The sequence below is a fragment of the Cryptomeria japonica genome, chromosome 4, assembly GCF_030272615.1.
Source record: "Cryptomeria japonica chromosome 4, Sugi_1.0, whole genome shotgun sequence".
NCBI classification, from domain to species: domain Eukaryota; kingdom Viridiplantae; phylum Streptophyta; class Pinopsida; order Cupressales; family Cupressaceae; genus Cryptomeria; species Cryptomeria japonica.
In genome coordinates, this window is record NC_081408.1 from 88,122,111 (window position 1) to 88,133,688 (window position 11,578).

The 11,578-nt window shown below is 33.4% G+C and overlaps 1 protein-coding gene across 1 annotated transcript; it reads right to left on the reverse strand.

Moving 5' to 3' along the window:
• Positions 1-312: 312 nt before the first annotated feature.
• LOC131874900 (putative FBD-associated F-box protein At5g56440) lies at positions 313-3,646 on the reverse strand. Its single transcript, XM_059218846.1, has 4 exons — positions 2,756-3,646; positions 2,224-2,457; positions 1,971-1,975; positions 313-571 (listed from the first exon to the last, which is right to left on the reverse strand). The coding sequence occupies exons 1-4, from the start codon at positions 3,644-3,646 to the stop codon at positions 313-315; spliced, it is 1,389 nt and encodes a 462-aa protein (XP_059074829.1).
• Between the last annotated feature and the right edge of the window lie 7,932 nt (positions 3,647-11,578).

Genomic DNA, 11,578 nt, shown 5'->3' on the forward strand with positions numbered 1-11,578 from the left:
TGCTTTCCCATTGCACATCCCTCACATACCTTATGCCTTGATGAGATCTTTGGAAGCCCATGCACCATATGTAGTTTCTCCATAAGCTTGAGGCTTTGATAGTTAACATGTCCCAATCGCTCATGTCATAACCTGCTTATATCATCATATTGGGCAATAGCACACATTCTCATCTCTTCTGTTAAAAGTGAATTCCTGAAACTTATATAATCCATTCTTCATTTTACCAATTGCAGGCACTCTATAATTATCATTCACATCTTTGATTAAACATTTTTCATTGTACTCTATTTTATACCCTTGATTTGCAATTTATGATACAGAAAGTCGATTTGTTTTGAATTCAGGAACTAACTTCACATTTTTAAACACACCATTATCAACTTTGACATTTCTGGACCCTTTAACTTCCAAAGCATTGTTATTTCCCAAATATATTTTTTCTGCACTACTTTCACTTATTAATTCAAATTGTTCCTTATTATGAGACATGTGTTGTGTAGCACCAGAATCAATAACCCAATCATCCTCAAAAGAATTGTTTTCTTTAAGTGCAACACAAAAAACATTTCTTTTAGAATCAACAAATTTAGTAAACTTATTTGTTTCTTCTATGTATCTCTATTCTTTTTAAAACATTCATTTGCTTTGTGACCCATTTTTCCACAATAATGACACTTCCATTTACTTCTATTGTAATCTGTAGATGACATACTTTTAATTTCATTCTTCCAATTCCTTTCTTTGGATTGATTATCTTGTGACTTTTAATACCATTCTTCCAATTCCTTTCTTTGGATTGATTATCTTGTGACTTTTAATACCATTGTTTTCCTTTTATTATGAATGCTTGAGATTCATCACTAAATGTTTCTCTTTTGACGCTTTTCTTCTTGCACTAATTTAGCACATAGCTCTTCAGACTTAATACTTTTTAATTTATCTGCATATCTAATCCTCTTATAAATGATTGATAAGATCCTAGAAGACTTTTGTAATATTATTTGGACAAAATCTTTATCATCTATATCCTTTCCAAGAGAGGCTAGCTCATTTTTCTTTTCTTTTAACATACTTAAATGTGAAACTAACTCATGTGAGCTTGATAATTTCATGTTGTATAATTCTGTGGTGAGAGATAAAATCTATACATATAGATTTTTTAAAATGTCTCATACTTTAACTCCACTCCTTTCATTGCGAAAACTTCCAGAAAGTGTAAGCTTGATTAGTGCTGCTGCCTTTTTATCCCTTTTATCCCAATTTTCTTAATCTTTTCCAGGATTTGATGGTCTTTGTTCACTGCCTGTAACAATCTCATAACAATTTTGAAAGGTTAGAGTAATTTCAATATGAGATACCCAATCATAATAATTTTTTCCATTCAATTTAATTGTAGGGAGAGAGATACCAAGAGAATCCATTGTTAAATTCCCTCATTTTTGGATGAGAATGCAGACAACTTCAAAAATCCTTAATACCCACATTAAAAAAAATTGAAAATTTCTCACCAATTTCTTGTGTTTGTATTCTTCCCTTTTTGATGCAATATCATTCACTTGCTTCTAGAAATTGCTAATGTTGCTCACACCCAAATCAAAACCTGCAGAATTAAAAATTCATACTACAAAACTCCATTATCACAGCCCAAGATTAAGATCTTCTCTCATACCATATTAACAGACAAAAGAGTTTGCAGAGCATGAAATACACTTGCACAGAAAACACAGAGCATTACAACACTAAAATTAAATTCATATATTTCACAGCAGTATCCTGTTATATTCATACACATTACATTACAAATGTTAAGAGAGACTGCTGTATTTAAAGTCTGTGTGCAGAACTCCAGAACATTCTGATTTTATCAGCAGACTATGAAAAGAAAGAGAGTTCTAGAAAAAATCTAGAAGAGGAAACATGCGGTGGCTGGAGAACTCTGGAAAAGTCTATAATTAATATTTACTTACCTGCACTGTAATGTATTAAATAAACATTATTCTAACAAATATCAACCCAGAAAACTTTAAACACAAACCCTAACTGAACCCTCCGTCGATCCCCAAAAAACTTTAAACACAAACCCTAACTGAACCCTCCGTCGATCCCCAGATAAACCCTGTGTTCTTCTTCACGGCTAGATTCCGTCTCACTCTCAGATAAAATTCACAAGATGCAGCCGACGCATCTCTCTTCCTTCGCGTTATCCCGTGATAAGTAAACTTTGGTTTCTGTAGGTGGTCGCTGAAGATTCCAAGCCAGATTGATAAATCGCAAACCCTTAACGCCATCAAATCCTTTCTTTCGGGAAATTAATAAAGTTTTGAGAGCAGGAGCAATTTGAAAAAGACAGCTAAGTAGAGGCACAGGGTCATGAAAGTGGGTTATGTCCAGATGAACCCTCTTTAGATTCTCCAGCGGTAAAATTGCATCATCATCAAGCCGTGGCAAGTCTGTCTGCATTTCACCATCAGATGATCAAAGCAAGCATATCAATACTTTTGAGAGATTTGAGTCAGAACAAGTAAATAAATATACAAGAATATACAATTCCAATATTAATATATGAAGATTCAAATGGAGTATTATAACCCTAACAAATAATAGACGGAAAGCACAGAAAAGTCGTAAATGGAGAATAATGCCTTGACTAGAAATGCTACACTGGAAGCGGTTGTCAGTTTGTCATGGTCCCTCTTTTGTTTGAAAAATTAGATATACTAAATTTGCAATAAAATAATCAGTTAAAACTTACATCTGAGTATTGAACCTTTTGTATACACATTTGTTTCAAGTCTGGAAATTCTTTGAGAATCTTTAAATCGCGCCAAAATATCCCGTTCAAAATGGTAATTCTTCTCAGTGTTCTCAGAGCTGTAAATGATTCAAGTCTTCCATTTGTAGATAGGCTTAAACATGCAGGCAAATCCAATTCCGTCTCAGTGTTATCAAGCAATATTATAAGGCTCGTTAATAGCGGACAATTTGCTGTTATTGCTTTGATTTTAGAGGAGATAGAGAGAGCATTTAGACTCTTGGAACATATCTTCAATCTCTCAAGTCCATTACAGTTGTTAAGGATTAAAAGTTCCAAACCTGGACATACTTGCAACATGAGCTCAATGATCTTGTCATTCAGCTCAACTTTATAGAGATCTAATATTGTCAGGCTGGCGAAGCCACCAAAACTGTCCGGTAGGTTTGTCAGAAGAAAATTCTTCAGAGTCAAAGATCTGAGGCTTTGGCAAGAAAAAATGGCTGCAGGAACCTGAACTGCAGAAATTTCTGGATTCTTCTCTTCGATCTGAATCTCGCGCACACCCTTAAGAGCAGCGCCGTGAATCCAATCAGACATCTTGTCACTTGAACAGCAGAATTGGACATTGTTCAACTCAAAAAGTTCAAGCGATCCAGAATGAAGCTGAAAAATACGATCTGTTATATTCTGGATTTCAGTAGGGCTATGAAATGAAAAACAGAATTCCCCTGAAAATTTTAGGTTCTCTACAAATGTCCAAAAAGGTTTCCATCTTTTTGAAACAATAGAACAACGCACTGCTTCTTTGAAAGGTATTTTACTGAGAATCAAGTGCAGAATGCTATCTGGCAAGTCGTTTAGGGTTAGTCGACTTCTTTTCCGAGCCATAATGAAGCCCAGTATGTTCAAACCCTAACGCGTGAAGAAATGCGAGAGAGGTTAGGGCATTGAGAAACCAATGGTACTCTAAATATTTATAGGGGTTTAAACTATTAAAGAAAAGAAGCTCAAAGCCAAGGCGTGCAACGTGAAGTAATTAAAAGTGTTCTACAATCAATCGTATCGTATCTTGCCAACTCATTTTCATTTACTGCTATTGTGTGGGAATCAACTTTCATTTACGCATTTACCGCTGTTGTTTTATATTGCCACGTATTTTGCACGAATTTCAACATTAAAAGATTTATAAGACAGCTGATTTGTTTGGGACGTCTTAAAGCGTTTCTTTTAACCAACAGTTGTGTTATTGTCGGTTGGCACAGACTGCAATATATTTTTGGATACGGAAAGGGTTATTCAGCTTCTAAAATGTATCAAAATGAATAATTTTGACTCTGGTTTAACATAATGGAATGGGCTTTTTTAGGTATCACGTAAGTAAGTGGGGCTATGATCATTTGTGGTTGTTGGGGACTTTGACCTTTTTATTGAAAAAAAATAATATATGTATTTACTGTTATTTTGTGGGAATCAATTATATTGAGTTTCATAGTTGTTTTATCTCACCAACATTATTCATATGAGTTTGATTGGTAGGTTGTTTCATAAGCTGATTTTAAAATTGTCTTTTTCTTATGATTTATCAGACAACTGATTTGTTTGAGATTCTTTTTAACAAAGACAACTAAATTATTGTCACCTGGTGCATGGGAAATAGTCTTTGGACATGGCATTCTTTTGTTTTCTGTTTGATTGGTAGGTTGTTTCATAAACAGATTTTAAAATTGTCTTTTTCTAATGACTTATTAGACAGCTGATTTGTTTGGGATTCTTTTTAACAAAGACAACTAAATTATTGCCAGCTGGTGCATGGGAAATAGTCTTTGGACACAGCATTCTTTTGTTTTCGGCTGGTGCATGGGAAATGGTCTTTGGTATGGACATTCTTTTGTTTTCAAATTCTATGTTTAAGAATCGTAATTAGTTGATAGACTATTATATGTTAATTATATAATTTTATCTTTATTTATTTCTTAATTTCATATAATTTTTTTAATAAGTTTCTTCCTCTTCATTTAATTTAATATTTCTATAATTGTTTCTACGTATTTGATATGGTATTCTAATGAATTTATCTCTCTTTATGTATTTTCTTTCTCAATTTTTTTTTTCTCTTGATTGCTATAGATGTGTAGATGAAATTAGACTAAAGATTCTTTTTTTACTAACAATTCAAACCTTTGTTGATAGCATAATAGTGAGAAAATTAGGAATTAGGGTTTAAGTTAGTAAAATCACTTAATATCCTAATTAACCCAATTATATTAGGGAGGGGAGGAATCTAATATATCTAGCCTTGCAAGACCAAAATTCTAATAAGATTTTAAGTTCCTTTGATAGGGCTTTATCCTCCTCTATATTGAATTGAATTGAATTGGATTGTCGAAGATTAGGGTGAAATAGATGATTATGAGAGTGACTTGGTAAAAATAATAAGCTACAGATGTCATACAGAGCCACCAACCTAGATCTAGCCAAAAGAATATATATTCAATCTATTCCCAGAAGTTCGGACTGATTTTTTGAGACCAAGTAATATCAATTTGCCATGGTCCTCTAAATTTATCATTGTGAAAAGATGAACCTATTTGTCTTTATAAATTTTATCAATCCTTCCAAATGCAGCTCTATACCTGTTTCTTGCACACACACAAAAATGAGAAATTGTTGGGAAATTGTTGGGAATAAGGGTTTTCCTAAGTCAAACCCCAGTTTAGGAATTAACCTTGAATGAAATAATGCAAATACTAAAATAAATGTTGAATAAATATACCTCAAATTTGCAATTGTTGATGATGATACTTTAAGTAGGATGTATATCTGAAAATGAATTGATATTGTGTTTTTATACAGGGGTTTGTAGGTAAATTACTAATTAGGTTGGTCTCCAATGGTCATGTATAGCCATGGGGATGAATTCTGGTTAGAGAAATGCAACACCCACAATATTTAAAATGTGGGCCCCTTTGAGGGGGACCATGATGTTTTAGGGTGACATGGTCCAAACAAAGACGTACCATGCCCTGGTCCCACTACAAAGGGAACGAAAACAAGATGCTAAAGAGGTGGGTACCACTCTATGGAACCCATAACAGGTTGTACTAGTTATAATTTACAATGTTACAGGTAGATAAAAGGATAATATAATTGGAATTCATTATATTGATTTATTTTTGAGTTCTAATAAAAAATTGAGAGATTTTGAACCTTTCTTCAAAATATTTGAAAAAAACTAAAATTATTTGTATGATATGTATTTATTACTCCCCCATACTCAATTCCTATAGATATGGGTAGATGGAGATAAACTAAAGCTTCATATATCACTAACAATTTAAACCTTTCTTGGTAGATAAAAGGATAATATCATTATAATTTATAGTATTGATTTTATTTTTAAGTTCTGATAATTTTTTTAAAAATTTTAACATTATTTTAAAATTAATAAGAGATTTCCATAATCCATAATATTATAATGTTGTTTCTTTTGGTTAAATTGTGTTGATCAGCATTTCGGATCACACTCTTTATCCTTCATCAAGATGAAAAAAAGACTACAGAAATCAAAATAGAGAAGTTGGAAACTAATGTTGTATAAAAATATGGAGAAGGGGTGTGAGAAAGATACACAAGATTCAAGAGGGAAAAAAAAATAATATTAATAAATCAAAACAAGGTCCTAAAAAATAAAAGCAAATAAGAAGAAAAGGAAAACAATTAAGAGAAATAAGAAATGAACAAAGAACAACAAAACAAAGAGTATAAATGAGAAAAAAATGAAAAGGCAATTAAAATGAATAAAATTAAATAGAAAAATTGACAAACTAGAAATGAATGACAAAAAAATTACCCAAGATATATAAAAATAATATAAAAAATAGAGATGAGAAAGATAAAATAAAACACCAAGATTAAAAACTAATTAAACACACAAAAAAGAAGAAAATAACATAATAGAGACATCTTTCTAGATGTTGGAGTCTACAAAATTGTTTGTTCAAGTGGTACTACATATATAGGTGAAACAAGTAGCTCAATATGCACTAGAATCAAAGAACATTTATATATTAAATAATCACCCCACTAACCTCAATTGTGATGATGGTTGATATCTGAGCATCTCATGATAGCCCGTGTTATCCAATCTTAAACATCAGGCCTCCTCCTAGCTAGACACCCTCCTATATCTTGCTTTTCCCATTTTTTTGTAGTCTTTAGATCTTATTTTTGGGCATGATAGCCCGTGTTATCCAATCTTAAACATCTAGCCTCCTCCTAGCTAGACACCTTCCTATATCTTTATATTTTTTATTTTATTTTTTGGGGTCTTGTTTTTCTAAATTTTTTGTAGTCTTTAGATCTTATTTTTGGGCATACATTGGCACTTCTCTTTCAAAACTTTCTCTTCCTAGTCATAGGCTTAGTGTCCAAGAGTCTTTTTATATATTTGTACACATACACACACATATAGCTATTCACACACAGATACACACATACTCTAGCACTTTCTATTTCTTACTTAATTTTTTTCTTTTCCAAGTCTATTTTTCTTCCCCTTTTTGTTATGATTTTATTTCTAATGTTAATTTTTATTTATTTATTGTGTTATATTGTATCTATCTTCTTGTTTTCAATTGATTATTTACTCTTTGGTTATTTTATTTCATTTTTATTTTATTTTATCATGTGTTTTGGTTTTTAACCTTAGTGTTCTAGTTTAGCTTTCTCATCTTTATTTTTTATATTGTTTTTTTATATCTTGGTTATTATTTTTCCCAATTATCCTTTACCCTCTTTCCCTTCTTCCTCTTTCTTTTTTTAGCTTCGTCTAGTCTTTCAATCTTTTTTTTTTTCTTTTTCCCATCTAATTTCCTTTTTTTTGTTGTTCTCATTTTAATTCTAATTCTATTTTTTATATTTATTTCTTCTGTTATATTGTATCTATATTCTTGTTTTCAATTGATTATTTACTCTTTGGTTATTTCATTTCATTTTATTTAATTCTTTCATGTGTTTTGGTTTTTAAACCGAGTGTTTTATTTTAGCTTTCTCATCCCTATTTTTTATATTGTTCTTTTATATCTTGTGTAATTTTTTCCTCATTAATTTCTATTTTTTCAATTTTTAGTATTTATTGTCAACCTTTTAAGTTTCCTTTTCAAATTTTTCTGATTTATACTCTTTGTTATGTTGTCCTTTGTTCCTTTCTTGTTTCTCTCAACTGTTTTTGATTAAGGGAAACAAAAGTTTTCAGGGGACCTTAAACCCCCAAAAAATAGACACCCCTTGAATGAACGGACATCCATAACCCAACAAGAAACAACTAATCAATAGATATACAAAGATTCCATATAGCCAACCTCTAGTGAAACACCAACCAAAGGACAACAAAAAACATTACATATTAGGTTGGACCTAAGAAAAGAGACAAGACTCTAGAGGGTTTTTACTGGTTCCCACAACCTGAAAGACACTGAGGGCTTTGACAGGCACCCACAACCATACAAGAGGGTTTTAACCAAGCCCCACAACCTAATATTAGGCTCCCATACCCAGCACACCTTAACCCAAAATAAGAATCAGAAGAAACCAAGGTGTGCTCTTTAAAACTGGCAGCAAACACCGACTTAATAAAAAAATAACTAATGGAGGAAGGTTTTTGTTGGCTCCCTCTACCAGGAGGAACAATAACATGGCTAAAAATTGAAAGCTCTCCACAATCACCACCTCAAAAGGGATCAGAGGAGGAAGAACAATACATAACACATACTCAGCCATCAAAATATTGAGGACCTTAAAAATGGGTTTTGATAGGCTCCCATAACATGAAAGCCTCAGAAGCGTAAGTTGAATGAGATACCTAAACTAAATCAGCTCCAAGTAGGTGAGCACCTCCCATCTCTCTGCCTCTATAGGAGAAAAGGGCCAAAACAACAAAAGCATGGAGAGATCTTCTAACAACCAACCAACTCCCAATTAGTTCCATAACAATAACCAACCAACAACTCTTCCCCTCTATAGAAGAATGAACCACCTTAATAGGGCAGGCTGAGAAAAACTAAGAGATGCAACCTGAACAAAAAGTGAGCCTCTTGAGAAGAATAAGAAAAAAGGCACCTCCACCCTTCAACAGGACTACTATCATATCTTGAAATCATGAACAAGAAAACCTCCTTAACAAAGAGTCTCCCCAAAAATAGAACTATTGGCTTGAACTGAAGATAGACAAATAAGGCATAATCGACTAGGAAATAGCCTCCACCATAGATCCAAGGATCAGGGGGAGAAGGAATGGGGTTAGAATGAATAACCTTAAAAAAGAATGAGTAGAGTGTACACAATCAAGGAAAAAAAATCTTCCAGATAACCCCAAGCCCACAAGAACCCACCAGGTCTCCGGAAGAGGAGAGAAAAACCTTCCATCACTGATACCACTCGGATCTTAAATTCTCCCCCAAATCCAAGCCAAAACCCTTCCACCAATAAGAGAGAGAAAAGAGAATATCTCTCCTCTCATACATCTCCCGCAGTAGACCCCAAGCCACCTTCAGATTAGCTCCAGCCGGACACCGTAGGGAGCTCCAACTGTGACACCAAATTTGCCATCGAAGAACAACAAATACGAGACTGGTCCATACCCCAAAAGGGTAGGGGAATAAAAATAGGTGTGGAGGGTAGAGACACTTCCAATAATGGGTCTGGACGCTGAAGATAATGATTTGCACGTCTAAAAGACCAGGGACAACAAAGAGAATAACCATCCCAACAGATCCCAAACCTCGCAGAAGTTGCGCGTTCCTCCACACTTCCACCAATCAAATTGGGCCACCCCCACAACGAATTCCCATCCCCAATGAAGCGCTGCAAACTCCAAGTGGAGAAAGACCCAAAAGAAAGGGCATTGAAAGTAGGCAAAAATGGGAGTTAAATCCCCTCTATCTTCCTTGTTGTCATCTTCTTCCTCATCTGCATCCCTCGACCAAAAAACCCTAGTACTCGCACTAGATCTCCCACCCATGACTTGTTTCTCTTAATTGTTCTTTTCTTCTTATTTGTTTTTTCATTTTTAAGACTTTGTTTGGCTTTATGAAATTATTATTTTTTCCTCTTGAATCTTGTGCATCTTTCTCTCATCCATTTCTCATATTTTTATAAAGCATTAGTCTACAACTTTTCCTCTGAATTTGATTGCTTGGTTCTATTTTCATCCTAATGAAGAATCAAAGATTGTGATTCAAAACATTGATCCAAAAATATGAACATAATTTAATCTAAAAGGAACATCGTTGCTTTAAAATATTTGAATTTAAAAAAAAACTTATATGCATATATTATTGACACAAATGATTAATAGACCCCTCTAAATTAACATTTCTCCACATATAATGTGTCCTATAATGTTTAAGAAAATTAATAATGCATACAATTTTAATTTTTATGAATCAACCCCACCCTTAAAAGCAACAAATACATATTTCAATTGTAGGGAATGCCACTAAAAATCTTAAATTTAATATGTAGGGGCAGTAGAGGCAGAATGAAAGTTCCCCATATATTTTCTTCAACAAAGTGCTAACATTGAAAAATGGTGCGATGTCTGGAACCAAGGTAGGGAAACCAAGCAAAATTTTAGGAGGGGGAGACATTGGTATGTGATTGGCAGAGCATTTTGGGGAAACCATTCTAGGGAGGATGTGCAAATTTGGATTGATGTGAATTGGAAGTTTGTTGTAGAAATTTAATTCTTACCAAAAAATTTCTTCATGGTTGAATTTGAGAATGTAAGGATAAGAGATGAAATACTATCCCAGTTAGTGTGGTGGATGGATAAGAAGCTGATTTACATGGGAAAATGGTTTGGGAAATTTAACCCTAGGATGATGTCCCCCTTTTGGGAAGAATACTGTATCCATTTTTACAATCTTCTAATCGAGTATTGGATAGAAGAATGCCTTAGGAGGATCAACTCTCATTTAGGGATTGTACTAGGATTGGATATTGGTGAGGAGGAAACAACATTCTTTGTGTGAATGAAACTAATATCAATTAAACCCTTGCCTAAAATCATTTTTCTTAAGACATTGAATGGAATATGGGAGAAACATGTAGAGATAGAGGAGTATAATTTTCTTTGTATGAACGGTGTAAGTATGAAACATTTCGGGAAGGCTTGCCCATGACCCAGTCTTAGAAGAGAACATAATCAAACTCAAACTTCCACCATACTACCAAAGGTTGATCATTATTTTAGGAATAATGAGTAGAGTGTGGTGTTAGGAGATGGTGACACCAAGTGAGATAAGTTAAGGTATGTAAACAAACCAGTAATGGAGACTGAAAAAAGTGATAAGGTGATTCAGTGTCCTTCCAATTGTTCACCAATAACTAGTGTGTGGTAGATGGGGAAGGACGCAATATGTTAGCAAAAATGAACAACTTAACAAGCCCAATCCAGATAAGTGCAAATCAAACAAGGATTGACTCCCATGTGAGCATGTTCAAGGTATGGGATCAAATGTTGATTGATGAAGGTGAAGTTGTCAAGGATGAATTCTCCAAAGAATGTAAAAGACATCACATCGATTGATAACTTGATTAATGATCCATTGATCCACTAATAACATGATTATTGATCCATTGATCCATTGATCCACTGGTCAAATGACCAATCTAAAAAGAATAATTAAGACAAAAGACATCACATCCAAATTCATAACAAAAACTAATTATTTGGATCACGCAAATTCTTTTTTTAACTTCAGGTACCAAAAAAACTCATGTAATTCTCCTCATGCGAAATAAGAGAAATTAATCTTATGC

Bases quoted from the DNA above. Each gene is read 5' to 3' on its own strand.
- LOC131874900 (XM_059218846.1), bottom strand. From the start codon at position 3,646: ATGGCTCGGAAAAGAAGTCGACTAACCCTAAACGACTTGCCAGATAGC. The intron at 2,458-2,755 runs GTAAGTTTTAAC...GGTGAAATGCAG, and splicing joins AAAAGGTTCAATACTCAGAT to ACAGACTTGCCACGGCTTGA.